General features: G+C 35.7%; 2 protein-coding genes and 1 long non-coding RNA gene across 3 annotated transcripts; 1 reads left to right on the top strand and 2 right to left on the bottom strand.

The window, feature by feature from the left end:
• Nucleotides 1–745: 745 nt before the first annotated feature.
• On the bottom strand, nt 746–2,938 carry LOC118482207. The gene is made up of 5 exons (XR_004867719.1): nt 2,548–2,938; nt 1,861–2,009; nt 1,723–1,786; nt 879–1,085; nt 746–792 (listed from the first exon to the last, which is right to left on the bottom strand). It is a non-coding gene; the product is annotated as an uncharacterized LOC118482207 (long non-coding RNA).
• Nucleotides 2,939–4,394: 1,456 nt separating this feature from the next.
• LOC110879377 (GDSL esterase/lipase At1g33811) lies at nt 4,395–8,621 on the top strand. Its single transcript, XM_022127826.2, has 5 exons — nt 4,395–4,662; nt 6,647–6,771; nt 6,874–7,122; nt 7,885–8,143; nt 8,249–8,621. The coding sequence occupies exons 1-5, from the start codon at nt 4,404–4,406 to the stop codon at nt 8,470–8,472; spliced, it is 1,116 nt and encodes a 371-aa protein (XP_021983518.2). The 5' UTR covers nt 4,395–4,403; the 3' UTR covers nt 8,473–8,621.
• A 3,399-nt stretch (nt 8,622–12,020) lies between these two features.
• On the bottom strand, nt 12,021–14,697 carry LOC110879378 (GDSL esterase/lipase At1g71691). The gene is made up of 5 exons (XM_022127827.2): nt 14,285–14,697; nt 13,933–14,060; nt 12,771–13,010; nt 12,435–12,684; nt 12,021–12,340 (listed from the first exon to the last, which is right to left on the bottom strand). Exons 1-5 carry the CDS (start codon nt 14,601–14,603, stop codon nt 12,120–12,122), a joined length of 1,158 nt encoding a protein of 385 aa, XP_021983519.1. The 5' UTR covers nt 14,604–14,697; the 3' UTR covers nt 12,021–12,119.
• Nucleotides 14,698–15,929: the final 1,232 nt, after the last annotated feature.

Genomic DNA, 15,929 nt, shown 5'->3' with positions numbered 1-15,929 from the left:
CGCATGCCACCGTCATCCCCAATCCCATCACCAGCCAACTGACTGCAGTAAAATAACGAAAAGAAAACTATTAAAAATGGTATACTATATTTACGTATATATGCATCGAAAAGTAGTACGGGTTTTCATACTAACACTAAGTGCAGACGGTATACCTTTCATGTGGGTCACTGTCAACTGTTTCTTCTGAATCCGAATCTGCATAAGCAGGTCTGGGAAGGAAAAGCATGAAACATTTATGTAGACGGTTATCCAAAAATAAATATGCACAATTACATTGTTTATGGAAATCAATCAATTATAGTTGAAAGTTTTTTAGTTGCCTTTCCATTTATAACGACACCAAGTTTATTTTTTTCAAAAGCCAACTTCTCCCCTTATATGTCTTTACACATTCGAAGTGATGCGTTACCAAGTTTTTTTATTCCTATTTTTAAATGTAGAACAATGCACTTTTATATTTACGAACTCAAGTTTCCGACTGTTGTAGCCTCCTAATTTTAAAATAGAGTAAACATATACCAGGTATGTAAATAACATTTCAGATCGAGTAGAAAGGTAAATAGCACATCTTTAATTAAAATGGTTTATTAAACAGGGCACGAATAAAGTGTAAGCCGATATATACCTTACGATCACAAAGGGGCTGTCTTTAAGAACCCGATACTGATTTGTAGGTTGCACGGCGAAACCTTTGACCAAATATACACCGCCCTCTTTGAGTTTGTCAAAAAAAAAAAAAAAAAACAGTGGGCAATGTTATTCCTTGCGGTGCAAATACATCACACCTCTCTGCACAAATAAAGGCGTAGATTTTTGTTTCAGAAACAAAAGTAGAAAAGCGTAAGAATGTGGGATAGCAGAGGGTAGAAAACTACCTTTATGTCAGTAACAATATAGTCGGTGCTCATGTACCTGCCGTTAACACTTGTCACGTCCCATTTTCTACAAACCATTATCATGATAGGTCCGGTGCTCACTTCACGGAGTTCACTAAGGAACATATGACTGCTTGTACCACCGTCGGACGTTTGCAAACTAAGGGGGCTGGCCATGGCAATAGAGGAGGAAAGGGAACTATGAACCTACAAAAATAACAAAGCCGACAATCTTATAGCATAACCAAAGACCGTTCAACTGTCTACAAATTAATCATATCCTAATGAATGATATTAAATGACAAGGATATTCAAAGAGGCATAATAAAACAATGCAATTTAATTAATTTTAAAGCGACTTTTGGTATCCTAGCTTGTAGTTAGAGTTTCTTGAATTGGTTTTTATATAATGTTAGACTTTATAAAAGAGAACAATTTATTAAGAAATACCTACCACTTGTACACTATTAATTATGAATGTGATGGTTCATTTATATGGCTTTGGACACCACATGATTTATAAAAAGTTTAATTCTTTTAATTTGATTTAAAAATTATAATCAATTGAATATCATACGCATATAATATGCACCATTAAGACAAAATGGAAAACCTTTTCAAATGTGTGGCTGCATTTAGCTCTCATGAAAAGTATAATGATAGCAATTAAAAAATATGGAATACCATCAATTAACCACCATCAAAGTTTACTTATTAGTTAGCTACCATGGCTTATGTTTTATCTCTAAGCGTGTTAACAGAAAATAAAAACAGTTAACTAACCAATTGGAACAGGGAACCTTCTTTGGAACAGCAACATACAAAACAACTATATTATTATTACCTTAAGAAAAGGATTCCAATGATGACAACTCTTTAAATCTAGTCCTGTGATGTCTTTGGCATGCCTACACGATATAAATTGTTTATTTGTTAAAAAAGGGGGACTTGTAAAGATAAGAATTAACATGCAAAAACGAACCTGATAGCCGTTTGAACCAATGTTGAGTTTTCAACTGAAGGATCGTTGCCATCAGAAGGTTCCCACAAGCCTCCAATTGCGATCAAAGAATTCCCGTTTTGCGAGCAAACTTAGGATCCTTTACCAAATACTTACAACTTTGACAATAACTATATACAGAAAGCAAACCATATATAAATTTAGGATTCATTCCTACCGAACCATGTAGAACGAACGAAACGACCATATCTGTATACAATTTCTAACAAAATTTGTGACTGAAGAGGATGAATTGAATGCGAATCAAACATGACCAAGCCCTATAAAAAGGTTGTATAAAAAGAAGTTACCTAAAAATAAAGAAACAGGTCGGCAACAAACCGAACAAATAACATGTCACAATCGAGTTAGCCACAAACATTCATTTGTTACCTGTAAATAATACTTCAAACAAAAAACCGAATTCAAATTCAGTTCTAGACTCAAAACCCCCTAAATCAACAGTAAATTAAAATCGTAAACAGTAAAAAGACAAAGACAGAATCAATTGCTTATGTAAAACTGAAAACTTAAAATAATAAGCGAACATCGTTTTAGCCACCATCGCTGATCTCATCATTACACAAAACTATAAATGTTTATATAAATTCGAAAAAGCGTCTATTAGTAAGAACATGTAGAGAGAGATCAGACTCGTCGGAACCTTACCGTAGTTGCCGGAATCTTTGCCGGAGCATGGTTGGAAGGTCGATCCACCATCGGAACCCGTAACCATCCCCATTTTTGTCAGAACCCTAAATCTGAACACCCTGAGTTACACAGTTGTTGTTGAAACCATACAAATAGAAAAAGAACAGAGATTGATTAGGTTAAAAAAATAGATACATAAAGCAAGATGGGATGTAGAGATTGAAAAAAACGAAGCAATGGAAGTGAAGCATGTTGCTATGGTGGCCAGTGATTTTCGATTGAGGGGAGGCGTACACCTTGGATGGATGATCCCATTATCCACAATCCTTGCAAACCATTGAAGAAACCTTATGATGATTTATTAAGAGAAAGAAGAGAGAATATAGAGAGGGCTGAGAGAAGACAGATAGTTGAGGGATTGAGTTGTAGAATTGAATAGCAAGGTAATTAAAGGAGCGGGTTTGACTCTGAGGATGTCGATTAGGGTCTCGAGGGCAGGGAAGGGTTTAGTATTATTATAGATTTAATAACACAAATGTATTTAAGAGGGTCATGAAGTTGTAAAAAAGTTGATATAACTAAATTTTTAAGTATATATAGATATATAGATATAGATATCAATTTAAGTATTGCATTTAAAACATCATAAATGTTGATTTTAAAATAGAACATGTAACTAATTTTTAGATTATATATAGATTACCTAATTAAACATTAAACATTAAACTGAATCAACAGTATTCAATAAATATATATATATATATATATATATATATTGTAATAAAAATAGAATTGAAATTGGATACCGGTATCGGTACCTAATATATTAAACCGGGTGTATTTTCGGTGCCGGTTCGGCACCGGTATTCATCGGTTTTTACTCTCAAATACCGGTGCCGTAGCAGTACCGACCGGTACCGAGCCGTATCGTAACAGGTATATTCGGTATCGGTACCCACTTTTGGGGATTTCGGTAACAGTATTTTCGGTATGGTAACGGTATTTTCGGTACCGAGCTCATCAAATCCTGTAGCAACGTAACAATGCAAGTAATTGCACCGTTTAAATTACTTTCTATACACACAGTAAGTAAACTGTATTTCGTTTGAATGGGGTTTTATATACACAACAACTATTTTGCTTTATTTTTTGTCTTTTCCTGTAATGAATGAACTGTAGCATGTAAATTAACTTGGATATTTAGATTATTGATGAGCAAATTAAATCCTGTCATCAAACATGTATCGTATCGGTACCAAATTTACTATACCAAATCATTTTCGGTACCAATTTGGTACCCACCTTTTGGCGTTTTCAGAATCGTTACTTTCGGTTCGACACCGATCTAGCACCATACTTGTATTTATTGATTTTTACCTACAAATACCATACTGTATCTGCTTTCCGTTACTGACAAACGTTTTGCAGTCATTGGGTCCCCGCCGCAACGCGCGTATGAAAAATCAACTAGTTATCTTAATTTACTATTTTTGTTCAATGTCGATCAAGTCACTTTCAGAAAATCTCAACAATAAAATATACACATAATAATTTTATGTATAGATTGTCCTCGAGTCTTCTCTTATCTGGGGCCCGGGATAAAGGTTGGAGCCATGCATGCTGTAGGTTTCTCGTGAAATACATACTCTTTCATGTAGCTGCACCTGACAATATTAATTGGATCATAAACCCCAACTCAAAAGTGGCTTCATTCTATCTCTGCCCCTAACCATAAACCGGTACACCTCCATCTCACGGGTTAATGGGCTATTCCTTTATTATAACAAAATTATAAAACGAAATAAATGTCATTTTACGCATTTACCCCTCAAGTGGCCATATTTATTGGCAACCCCTGATCAATGCATGATCAAATGAATATGGGGAGTTTGATGAAACAGTTTGGGTTGTGGGTTTTAGCCGCCTCCTTGTTATGGTTAGCAGCAAAGGGTTATTCACAATTTACATCACAAGTTCCAGGATTCTTCATCTTTGGAGACTCTTTGGTTGATAATGGCAACAACAATGGGCTTGTCACTCTTGCTAGAGCCAACTACAGGCCTTATGGAATCGACTTCCCTCAAGGTGCTAGTGGCCGGTTTACTAATGGCCGAACTTTCGTTGATGCATTGGGTTAGTTTCTCACTCCTTACCCTACTTTTCCCTTAAATAGGGGTGTAAATTAACGACCCAAGCCGAGTCCAAGCTCGCATAGGCTTGAGCTCGGCTCTTTCAACTTACAAGAGTTCTTTCGAGTTTGAGTTTGGCTCGTTTTGATTTCTATTTCAAAAGCTCAAATTCGACTCGTGAGTAATTTTTCAAAATCAAGCTTTACTCGTTTACTGTTTATTCATAAACTGTATAACTATATATGTATTATGTGCATATATTATTAGTGAGGGTTCAAATGAGAAGAATTTTTTTGTAAAAATAAAAAAAGAACAAACTTCAACCAATAAGAATGTTTCATTTTACTTCATTTAATTTTTGTATTTAATATTAGTGTAAGGGTACATTGATAAATTTAGATAGATCATTAATTGTTAGTCTTCCTTTTTAATAGCTAACTAAATTGAATTTGTAAATTATTTTCAAAAACAAAAAAAAAATCTTTTCAAAGAGGAAAAAAATAATTTAAAGTGTAGGATAAATTATGAGGTGTGTAGGATAAATTACAAATTGTGTAGGATAAATTTCAATATGTGTAGGATAAATTTCAAAAACGTGTAGGATAAATTTTGATGTGTCTAGGCAAAAATTTTAGTGTGGAAGGTGATAGTTTTATGACTAATTAATTAGTCAAAGATAACAATAAATGAGATGGGAAAAAAACCTATTTAATGTTTTACAATTCTACTCTTTATTATTTTTCTTCTCAATTTAATTTTCGTCTCAAATGAACCTCCCTCTATATTACTATATATACATATATTTATAATTGTAACTTTTATATATGAAACATATAATACAAATTATTTAGTTATATTCGCTGTAGTTTTATAATTAATGATAAAGATTATTATTATTATTATTATTATTATTACTATTATTATTATTATTATTATTATTATTATTATTATTATTATTATTATTATTATTATTATTATTATTATAACAAGAACAACCGTACCCGTTAAATCCTCCCCCCCAAAAAAAAAAAAAAAAAAATGGGGTTGGTGGCCTATTGCCAAAGACAAAACCTTTAGGAACACCTAGGTTTGGAGGTTTTGGATTCAAGTTCCACGTAAGACGATAGGATTAAAGAAAATTGCATTTCAAAAAATAAAACCCTATTGGTAGGACTGACAGAGTGATGTAAACAAATCTTAAGTTTATCCCTATAGATAGAGAGAGTGCATCTAAAGAGAGAAATAATAATGTAGATATACATTTAACATTTAATTGAAAGCTTCAATCGTGACTATAAAGCACTAACCGGATTTAACAAAAAGTAGTTATTTCACAAAAGCCCATAATTGGCAGTGGACGGATGATAGTGATTTAGTTTAGACTATTTGGTGCGGAGGGATTTGGGTTGGAGGCATTGCTCGATACGTGGTGTGGTGTGGCGTGGCTAGGTTGGCGTGACCAGCCATGTGGATTTTTTTGGGTGGCTTAGATCGAACCAGCCAACCAAAGCCAGCCACATCACCCCAGCCCCCGTCCCACGCCAGGCACAATCCCCATGCCAAAGCGGCAACGTTATGCCCAACGCCAACCCGGGGTGAAAGTCGGTGTTGAACCCAAACCGCCGCCCCAACCCACGCCCCACACCCCACGGTCTTAGACAACTCTTTCAAGTATTTAAATATATTAAAAAATATAAAAATAATAGGCCATTGCTAGCCCACATGAGCTCGATAAGTGAAATACACATTTATTAAAGAAGCTTATGTTTAGGCTTACAATCGAGTTTGTTTAAGCGCAGCTTGATTTAAGCTTTTAGCTAGCTGTTAAGTGGCTTACGAGACGCTTGGCTTGTTTACACACCACCTTGAATATAAAAGATTAAATGGTTTTTGAAGATGGGTGATCATGACTTTGTTTATTGCTTTACAAAGAAGTGATACGTGAAAATAATCTCATCACATATGAATAAGCTTTGGCTCCATTGCAGCTCAACTTCTAGGATTTCGAAACAACATCCCGCCCTTTGCAAGAACTCGTGGCCGAGCAATACTCAGCGGACTGAATTTCGCATCAGGAGCTGCAGGCATCCGTGATGAAACCGGCAACAATCTTGTAATGCTCTCTCTTTTATGTTCACCACTTCCTACTTTTTCCAAAAAAGCTGTATTAACTTGAGTTCATGACCAAATTTTTAAAATATACTTTCATATACAGGGTGATCACATTTCAATGAACCAGCAAGTAAATAACTTTGGGAATGTAGTGCAGCAGATGAGGCGTTACTTCAGAGGAGATGATAATTATTTGGCAACTTACCTTAGCAAATGCATCTTCTACTCTGGACTGGGAAGCAATGACTATCTCAATAACTATTTCATGCGCGATTTCTACAATACCGGATCCCAGTTCACCCCACAAGCCTATGCAAATTCACTCATTCATGATTATACTAATCAGCTTACCGTGAGTATTTTTTGTCTATTCTTACAAACGCCTCATTGCTATTGTCCTGATTGAATTGTCATTGATAGTGAAGCTTCAAAAGATCCTAAGTGGGTCGAAGCAATGAACTTAGAAATGGAAGCTTTGCTACGTAATAAAACCTGGGAACTTGTTGATTTACCTGCTGATAGAAAACCCATAGGGTGTAAGTGGATTTATAAGATTAAATATAAAGCTAATGGTGAGATAGAGAGATACAAAGCGAGATTGGTCGCTAAAGGGTATGGATTGAAAATTTTACTAGTTTTAACTAGCTTTCTAGCGATTATTTACCGCAAAACAAATGAGTATCACCACTGGCCAAATGCCCAAATCCATCGGAAATCTGGTGGTAAGGGCCTGTAACGATGATACCGTCGGCTGTGGTTAATACTTAATGTCTTAATCTGATTTATCGATCCACGTTTTGTAGACATACTTTAAAAAATATTTTTTAACCAATGGAATTAAAGACGAGTTTTAAATAATAGAAAAAAATATGTTTCTACTGATAAATTTATCCGACAAAATTAAAATTAAATATTTTATCTTTTTTTTTTGTGGGATTACACTGGTAATCCGTGGTAATTTATCTTACAAAAATCGTAAATAAACGTTTCTATTTTTTGGATTTCGTGAGACCCGTCGGTACATTCAGTCCAGTCATTTGTTTAGCAGGGTTTGGGGCATATTATATGTGAGTTTTAGTTAAAGTTTATAGCTCACTGTTCAAATATTTATCAGGCATTGTACAATTTGGGTGCACGAAAAGTGATAGTAACTGCAGTGGGCCAAGTCGGGTGCATACCATATCAACTAGCTCGGTATAATGGTACAAAGAACAGGTGCAATGAAGACATAAATAGTGCTATCATGTTGTTTAACTCAGGCCTAAGGAAACTTGTAGATCGCTTTAATAATGGCGGGCTTCAAGGTTCACAGTTTGTTTACTTGGATTCATATCAAGCAACCAAGGATCTTATCCTCAATGCTCAATCTTACGGTACCTCAAATTTGCTGTTAATTTATTGCCACCATTGATGACTATTTATAATATGATTACAAAAAGGATGTCTTACATGTTTTAAACTGTATATATGTTACCTAGGATTTGAAGTAATTGATAAAGGATGTTGTGGAGTTGGAAGGAACAATGGTCAAGTGACATGTCTTCCTCTTCAACAAGCTTGCAGGGACCGCTCGACGTACATATTCTGGGATGCCTTTCATCCCACTGAAGCTGCAAATATTGTGACTGCAAGATTAGCATACTCAGAAAGAGCACCAACATATACTTATCCAATTAATATTCAACAATTAGCGTCACTGTGATGCCCTTTGGTATGATTTGTTTAAGAATTTGAATTTGTATTTCAAGGTTGTTTGCATTTGATTTAGTAATAACTATGTTGGTTCGGTTCAAACATGTTTCTCCCATTTGATGTTAACAATTTAATTGACTATCAAGCAGTTGATTTAAAGGGTTAAGATTGCTACTCACATTGCTTCTCCATCTAAATTTATTAGTGACTCAAATAATTAAGATTAATTAGCTAGGTGCTTACGGAACGTTCAAATTAACATGCTATAATTATCTTCTTTTACTTTCATTGAGCGATACAATTTCTGTACCACAAACTTAACTCATGGATTCAAACCTTTTTTCTAAACATAAAGGGAAATTTCATTGAACACTAGCCCGAAGCTAGAAAGGGTACATACAGAACAACAAAACAACACAACAGATCTCGCCTAACCTCCCATCTTTGGTTGTACGTTGTTGATGTAAATAATACGACAACTGAGTTATTAATAAATCTTTGCTTTCTTATAAACCAGTCCGACTGCTTTCTTATAAACCAGTTCCAGTCGAACGGAGTTACTATAAATAAGAGAACTTAACCCAAAAGACTAGTCTGGTAGGTGAGAGAGCTCATTTGGTATATAAACCCCACATCAGTTGTCCATACAAATGATGTGGGACAAGTCCCATACCTTGCAATGGTATTACTCCATAACATTTTACCACTCATATTGTTGAAATTGACAGTTTTGGATTGATCCACTCATGATGCGACAATTATCGTAGAAGGAAACCGTTGATAAGGTGTTTCATTTCATTAACAACATTGCGGTTTCACACAAGAAGGGAATGGAGAATGTCTTTTGTCCCCTTGATTTTTAATTCATCAGCAAAGGATTAAATTCATTTTCGATATTTACAATATATATTTATTTAGTTTAACTACTACATATATATATATATATATATATATATATGAAAATCAAGATTCACGTATCTGTAAAATTTCATCTTCCATTGTATATTTCAGACTTTAATTGACTAGGAAAAAATAGAATTCTAATGCCTCACTGCTGCGGCTACCTCCATCACTTAGAGCAGGCGGGGTGGTCCGTGATGGCCACCCCATCACTCGTTAAAAAATAACGCACATCGCCGCCGCCTAACGTATCACATGTTGAATTTGTAACGCGTTCTTTGTATAACCGTTGAAAACAAGTTTGATGAAAGTTTGAATTAAAGCAAGTTTGTCGTTTTATGCAATGGAATTAATATCAAGTTTGAAGAAAAGTGCAAATTAGGTCCCTCATCTTTTGTTAGCTATTTTTAAATAGCTTTCCTTTAATTGCAATCCAGGTCCCTCATCTTTATATAAATTTTAATTGCCCATCTCGATGAACCGTTTAAGTCGGTTGTAATTCAACAAAAGCGCGAGATTTGCGAAAGGTGGGGTTGGGAGATGCCACCCGTTTAAGTCGGTTGCAATATCCCCGGATTGGGTGCCGGATCCTCCTACACAAGTTCATGTACCACAAAATATCCAACAAGAATTGCGTGATGAAGAAACTCACTTTCGGTTGAGATACGATTTAATCGAACTAGTAGGTTCTTTAGGTTTGGAGTTTCATGAGTCGGACGAGGAGTAGAGTTTTTTTAGTATTTTTTTTTTAAATTGTAGCCTAAAATATTTCTAGTATGTTAAATTGAACTAGTATGTTTTAATTTTAATGGAATTTATAATTTTAGTGTTTTATTGTTAATTTCTAATTTTAAAATGAAAATTAAAAAAATTTGGGAGTGATTGAATTCCATCACTAGTGATACCACTCCCCCTACATTTCTATCACTAGTGATACAATATTGGGTGATGACATGGCATGATTTGATTGGATACAGGGGCGGACCCAAGCCCACTTCAAGGTGGGCGGGCGCACCCCCGGGGAAAAAAAATTTAGTGTTAAATTTCTTCAAAAATCCCGTCCGCACCCCTTGGAATTTTTCGTCCGCACCCCTTAGGTAAAAAGTGTTATCAATTTATATTTTAATTTTTTTTAGTAAACTTATATTTAAAAAAATACTACCTAAATTATATAACTTTTAATACCTAACTAACTAAACCCAAATACCCATACATTTACCCACTTATAATTCCTAACTAGCTAGCCCACTAAGTCTTAGCCCATTAACCAAACCCAACAATATTTCAAACTATAATAAAATAATTAAAGCCCAAAACCTTTAGAAATTCTCTCCCGCTCCCTCCCTCTCTTGCGTCCCTGCACTGCCAACGAACAACATCACCCAACCCAGCAGCCGGCGACCACCGTAATCAGCTACCATAACACCGTCGTTTGACACCAAATCTAACCGGAATCCGGTTTCTTTGTTATTTTGATGATTTTGGTTGATATTATAGGAGAAAAAAAGGTAATAAAGTTGTTAAATAGGTTTGAAATTTTGTGTTTTTGACGTTGTTTATGGTTGTTTAGATGATTTTTAGGGTGATTATGTTGTTTATATATTTTTAGGGTGATTACAACTAACGTTATGATTTCTAGGCTTGAATAGTTGAAAATTAAAATTGAAACATTATGTTATGGAGCAATGAACTTATGTTATATAGAGAAAGAATTGTTTAAAAAATTAGTTTTAAATGATGTTTTGGATAAATTTTAAAAAATGAAAACCCGTAGGGCGTCGACGTTTTAATTATGTTTGTAACAAAGTTTACATGTTTTTGATTATTATATAAATTTAGTTTGATGTTCGTTTGTTTTACATGACCCGACCCGACCCGACACGAACCGATTTTTTTACTCATATACATAGGGACCTAAAATTTTTAAAAATGTTCCGCACCCCCATGAAAAAATTCCTGGGTCCGCCACTGATTGGATAGTGGGAGTGATAGATTTCTATCACTAGTGACCACCCCTCCTCCCCTTACTACTAATCTACTATTATTATTTTTTTCTGAAAATTCACGGTATTATGATAGCGGTTAGTTTAAATCCAAATCGGTTCCTCCAAGGGACACATCGGTTGCTAATACCAATTCAATATGCGTGTGTATGTATGCTGTCATATGATCAATCAATAAAACTATTTCCGTTAATTATGAATTGCTTTATATAATTCATAACTCTACACAACATACCTCCAAAAGCTTTATATAATTCATAACTCTATAAAACATACCTTTTAAATAAAGTTTTCATATTAACATTATTCTCTTTTGAAGTAATGGAGGTGTTTTTCTTTTTGTTTTTGCAAAAACAAATTTTCATTAAAATTGCTGTGATCTATGGGTTATTCTACTTTACAAAAGAACTCAGAGGTTGCGTAGTAGGAAACTATCAAAGCCTACGTCTATAAAGGGCTGTAAACATGTTTTTTTTTTTCATCGAAGTAATTGACATGTGATTTTTTATGCTAGCTAGATTAAGGTCGTATGTTACATGTTCTAAGTTATTCTTGGTAGTAAAATTTAAATGAGAAATAAAAAGTAGGCCGTAGCAAAAGGGTCTTATAATAATACATTTGGTTACACTAGGAGTGAAGAGTTCTTTTGTTTATAAAAGATAAATATTTGTTTTTATTATTCTAGAATGGATAGAACAGCAAATAAACCTACATATATCATCGTAGTGACTTTAGTACATGCTCAAGTACGTCATTACATGTTCACTAGTTGTTGAATGTTGATCGGATAAACAAAATCAGGAGTGCCACTGAAAGCCTTTCTTCCCATCAAAACATTCACTGCTTCTGTTGGGTGAAACGCATCCCAAAACAGATACTCTTTCCTGTTTGGACATGGAGTTTGTAAAGGTAAACATGTTATTTCCCCTCTGTTTCTCCCTATCCCGCAACATCCCCTATCCACAACACGAAATCCTGCATCACCAAACACAAATACAATTACAGTTCTGAGAGATTACATATATCCGATTGAAGCGCGCTATAATATACTCAAGGTGGTAAGTGCTACCGTAGGATCCAGCGTTGGAAAGTAAATCTTCAAACATGTTATCAATATTCATATAGATAAATTTAGAACCGGGGAGATTGGTGCTTAGTTTGTCAATCATGGTCTTCATGTTCTCATTGAAAGGTAGGACTAGCTGGTTCACATCCTCCGAGCATCCCCCATTCGTTTCACGCGCTATCATGTTTGGAATACAACCCATCCGTCCTATCCCAGCCAAAACAAATTTTCGGGCTCCAAGATTGTAGAGTTTCTAAATTGAAAGGTCACACTGTGAAGTCAGTCCCTCTACATAGAGAAATTAATGCTATATAGTGGGAATACATATAGTCAGCTTACAGTGAGTTGAGTGGTGTATTCCTTAGACAAAAGGTCTGCAAACTGTTGGCCATCGTACTGGTTGCGGGTGGGGAAGTTTGGCATGAGGTAGTTGTTTAGGTAGTCATTGCTACCCATTCCCACAAAGAAAATGCTCCGAGAAAGCATCTGAGCCACATCGCCTACACCCAAATTGCCCGTGATTTGATCCAAAGAGTTTTCGAAGTTCTTTATCTGTTGGTTGAATGGGAGGCGACCCACCTGTATAAAGGGAAAATTACAAAAATAGTCAGAGTTGACTTGAAATTTTCAAAAAGGTAAAATTACAAAATTGTTGGTTGACCAAGAGGGTTTTAAATTTTATCACTCTCCTGCGTCCTTGGAAGGACCACTGAGCTTGGGAAGAGTCTGCATGTTATGTTGATGCGTCCATGTCCCTAGAAGCTGACATGTGTCCGACACGTGACCCATATGTTTATGGTTCCGAAGCGTCGGCGGACTCTTCCGAAGCGTCGGCGGACTCTTCCGAAGCGGCGGCGGACTCTTTCGAAGCGTCAGTGACTCTTCCGAAGCGTCGGTGGACTCTTCCGAAGGAGCGTGATACATGGACTCTTCAACATGATATGTGGACTCTTCCCAAGCTCAGTGGTCCTTCCAAGGACGCATGAGAGTGACAAAACTGAAAACATTCTTGGTCAACCAACAATTTCGTAATTTTCCCTTTCAAAAATAGGCGTGCAATTTAGGTTTTACGAAAGTTATCACAAAAAATAGAGGCTGGGCTGGCAAAAACGTGGGATGAGCTAACGCTCTTCATTAAAAGAGTCCGTTTAGCCAGCTCTTTTCACCAAAAGAGTGGGCTTAGCTGGCTTAGCCAGCACTTTTCACCAAAGGTGTAGGCTTAGCCATGAAGGCTAAAATATGATATTGATTTTTGTAAGTTTTCCTTAATATGGAGAACTAAAATATGTACAAAGACCTTAAATTTTAAACATATACTCATTTATAATAGTTTAAGCAATAATAAACTAAATACAATTAAATATCACAAGATTAAAAATTAATTATCTAAAATAAATAAAGATATACTTATATTTTTCAAAAACAGCAAGCAATGACGGTACATGAACCACTGTGAGAATTCGCCAGAAGTCCCACTAATTACATAGATCTGAAAACTCACAAAATTCCGGCCGGTAATATCAAGGATCCCAGCAGCTGCCGATGCAAAATTGACACCATGAGCCATCTGATCTTTAGAATTTGATACTTGGGAATAGGGTGGTATCAGTGGCAATCCTAGCAATTCCGCTGCATTCACATACATGCATGTATTATATATCATCATAAAAAACAGTCAAAATTAATTTTAAACCAATGCCCTTGTAACTATTAACACATAATTAGTGTAAGTCCGTTATGAATTGAACAAAGCTATTTGAACTATGTTTCATTTGCATGCATGTCTTTGAAAGTAGGTGATCTTATATTATGCAAAACAAACACATGCAGAGAGGATAAGGCCAGGGATCGACCTATTTCATCAACCATGGTATAACCGTTGGAGAATCGACCCGTAGGACCTCCATTGAAATCAATTCCGTAAGGAAAATAATTAGCCTTAGCGAAAGAAGTCAGGTCGTTGTTGTTCCCGTTGTCTATTAGTGAGTCACCAAATATGTACATAGCCGGAACCATCCCTCCACTCGCCGGAAAGGCGTCTGCTGCACCAGTGTCATCGTAGCTGTAGTCATCATCTTGTGCCATGACTAATAGACCACCACTTAACAACATGCCAACAACCAACAGATACAAGAAGCAAAGGTTCAAGGTGATCATCTTTTCACCGCCCATGCAAATTAATTATTTTGTGTTTCAGTTTGTTCTCGTGTGTGATTATTATGAGGTAGACGATGATAAAGAAGAGAGAATGGGGTTTTGCAAACACACATGCAGGGGGCTAATAGAAAGGAGAATATATAGAGATTAGAGTCTTTGTCATGTTATATTAAAGTTAGTTGGAGAGTAGTAAATGCTTTCACCTGTACCATTTGAAACGCAGTTAATACTTCGATACTTTGTTTTTGGCATTATTTTTTTTTAACGGCTAACGAATTCTCCAAATGGGCTACTGGTGAAATTCACTACATCGGGATACACTCGCCTTGCGAACCAGGGAAAACCCTCAACTAGGGCCGAAGCCTGTGAACACTCGCCCGAAGGCACGGTAGTGTAGTGAGGTAAAACCCGTTTAGTTCAAGGATCAACGATCGCCGCCTACTCGCGTAGTTTCCCTTTATCACCAGGTGCCGCAGAAACTAAATGCAAGGACGGTCCAATCGTTTTTATTACTTTTACCTACAGTTGATCAGTATCCATTTTCAATCTTTCACTAAATTCAATTCCTATACCTCCTACCCCTAACCCTCCCAATTTTTTTGAACATACAACCTTTTACCATTTTACCCACCTTAGTTTTTGTTTGACCTACACCCACCCCATAAAAACTCTCCATATTCCCTCTAGAGTTTTTATAACTGTTATCGGGGCTTTGTATGATAAATAGTAGTTTAGTAGACTACCAAGAACCACTTTAACTAAATTTAGTCTCCTGACAACGAAAAAAGTTTTGCTTTCCATGACGATAATCTTCTATTGAAAGTGTCAATAACATCTTTCCAATTCTCTATTCTATTCATGTTAGCTCTCACTTTTAAACCCAAATACGCAAATGGAAAATTTCCGGCTTTGCATTTTAACATAGTTGACATATTTTTTTACCTCTTCCCCATATTTTCCAATCGCATAAAAATGAGTCTTTTTATTTATTTGTTTATTTTCAATCCAGAAATCTCATAAGATACCCTTAAAATTCTCCTAAGGTTTTTTATATTTTCCACCTCTCACTTAGCCAAAAACATCACATCATCCGCGAAAAACATGTGGGAAATATAAGGACCGTCGTTGGGTAATTTTACCCCCGAAAACACTTCACCCTCCTTGGCGTTTATCATTAAAGCATGGAGTGCCTCAATCACAATTAAAAATGGACAGGGAGACAAAGGGTCACATTGTCTAAGACTCATTTCGTATTGAAATTCCCCTGATGGAGACCCGTTTACCAAGATCGATGCCCTCTTCGAGAATAAAATTCCCATGATCCAATTTCTCCACTTTGCC

Source organism: Helianthus annuus, chromosome 9 (assembly GCF_002127325.2).
Source record: "Helianthus annuus cultivar XRQ/B chromosome 9, HanXRQr2.0-SUNRISE, whole genome shotgun sequence".
Taxonomy (NCBI): domain Eukaryota; kingdom Viridiplantae; phylum Streptophyta; class Magnoliopsida; order Asterales; family Asteraceae; genus Helianthus; species Helianthus annuus.
Note: the sequence above shows the minus strand (reverse complement) of the source record. Positions and strands in the feature narration are given on the sequence as shown.

What these genes read in the sequence shown, in the direction of transcription:
- LOC110879378 (XM_022127827.2), bottom strand. Translation starts at nt 14,603, where the DNA reads ATGGGCGGTGAAAAGATGATCACCTTGAACCTTTGCTTCTTGTATCTG. An exon ending in TACCATGGTTGATGAAATAG is followed by an intron (nt 14,061 to 14,284) that starts GTCGATCCCTGG and finishes ATGTGAATGCAG; the next exon opens with CGGAATTGCTAGGATTGCCA. An exon ending in ATATTACCGGCCGGAATTTT is followed by an intron (nt 13,011 to 13,932) that starts GTGAGTTTTCAG and finishes CCCTTTATACAG; the next exon opens with GTGGGTCGCCTCCCATTCAA.
- LOC110879377 (XM_022127826.2), top strand. Translation starts at nt 4,404, where the DNA reads ATGAATATGGGGAGTTTGATGAAACAGTTTGGGTTGTGGGTTTTAGCC. An exon ending in ATGAAACCGGCAACAATCTT is followed by an intron (nt 6,772 to 6,873) that starts GTAATGCTCTCT and finishes TTTCATATACAG; the next exon opens with GGTGATCACATTTCAATGAA. An exon ending in CCTCAATGCTCAATCTTACG is followed by an intron (nt 8,144 to 8,248) that starts GTACCTCAAATT and finishes TATGTTACCTAG; the next exon opens with GATTTGAAGTAATTGATAAA.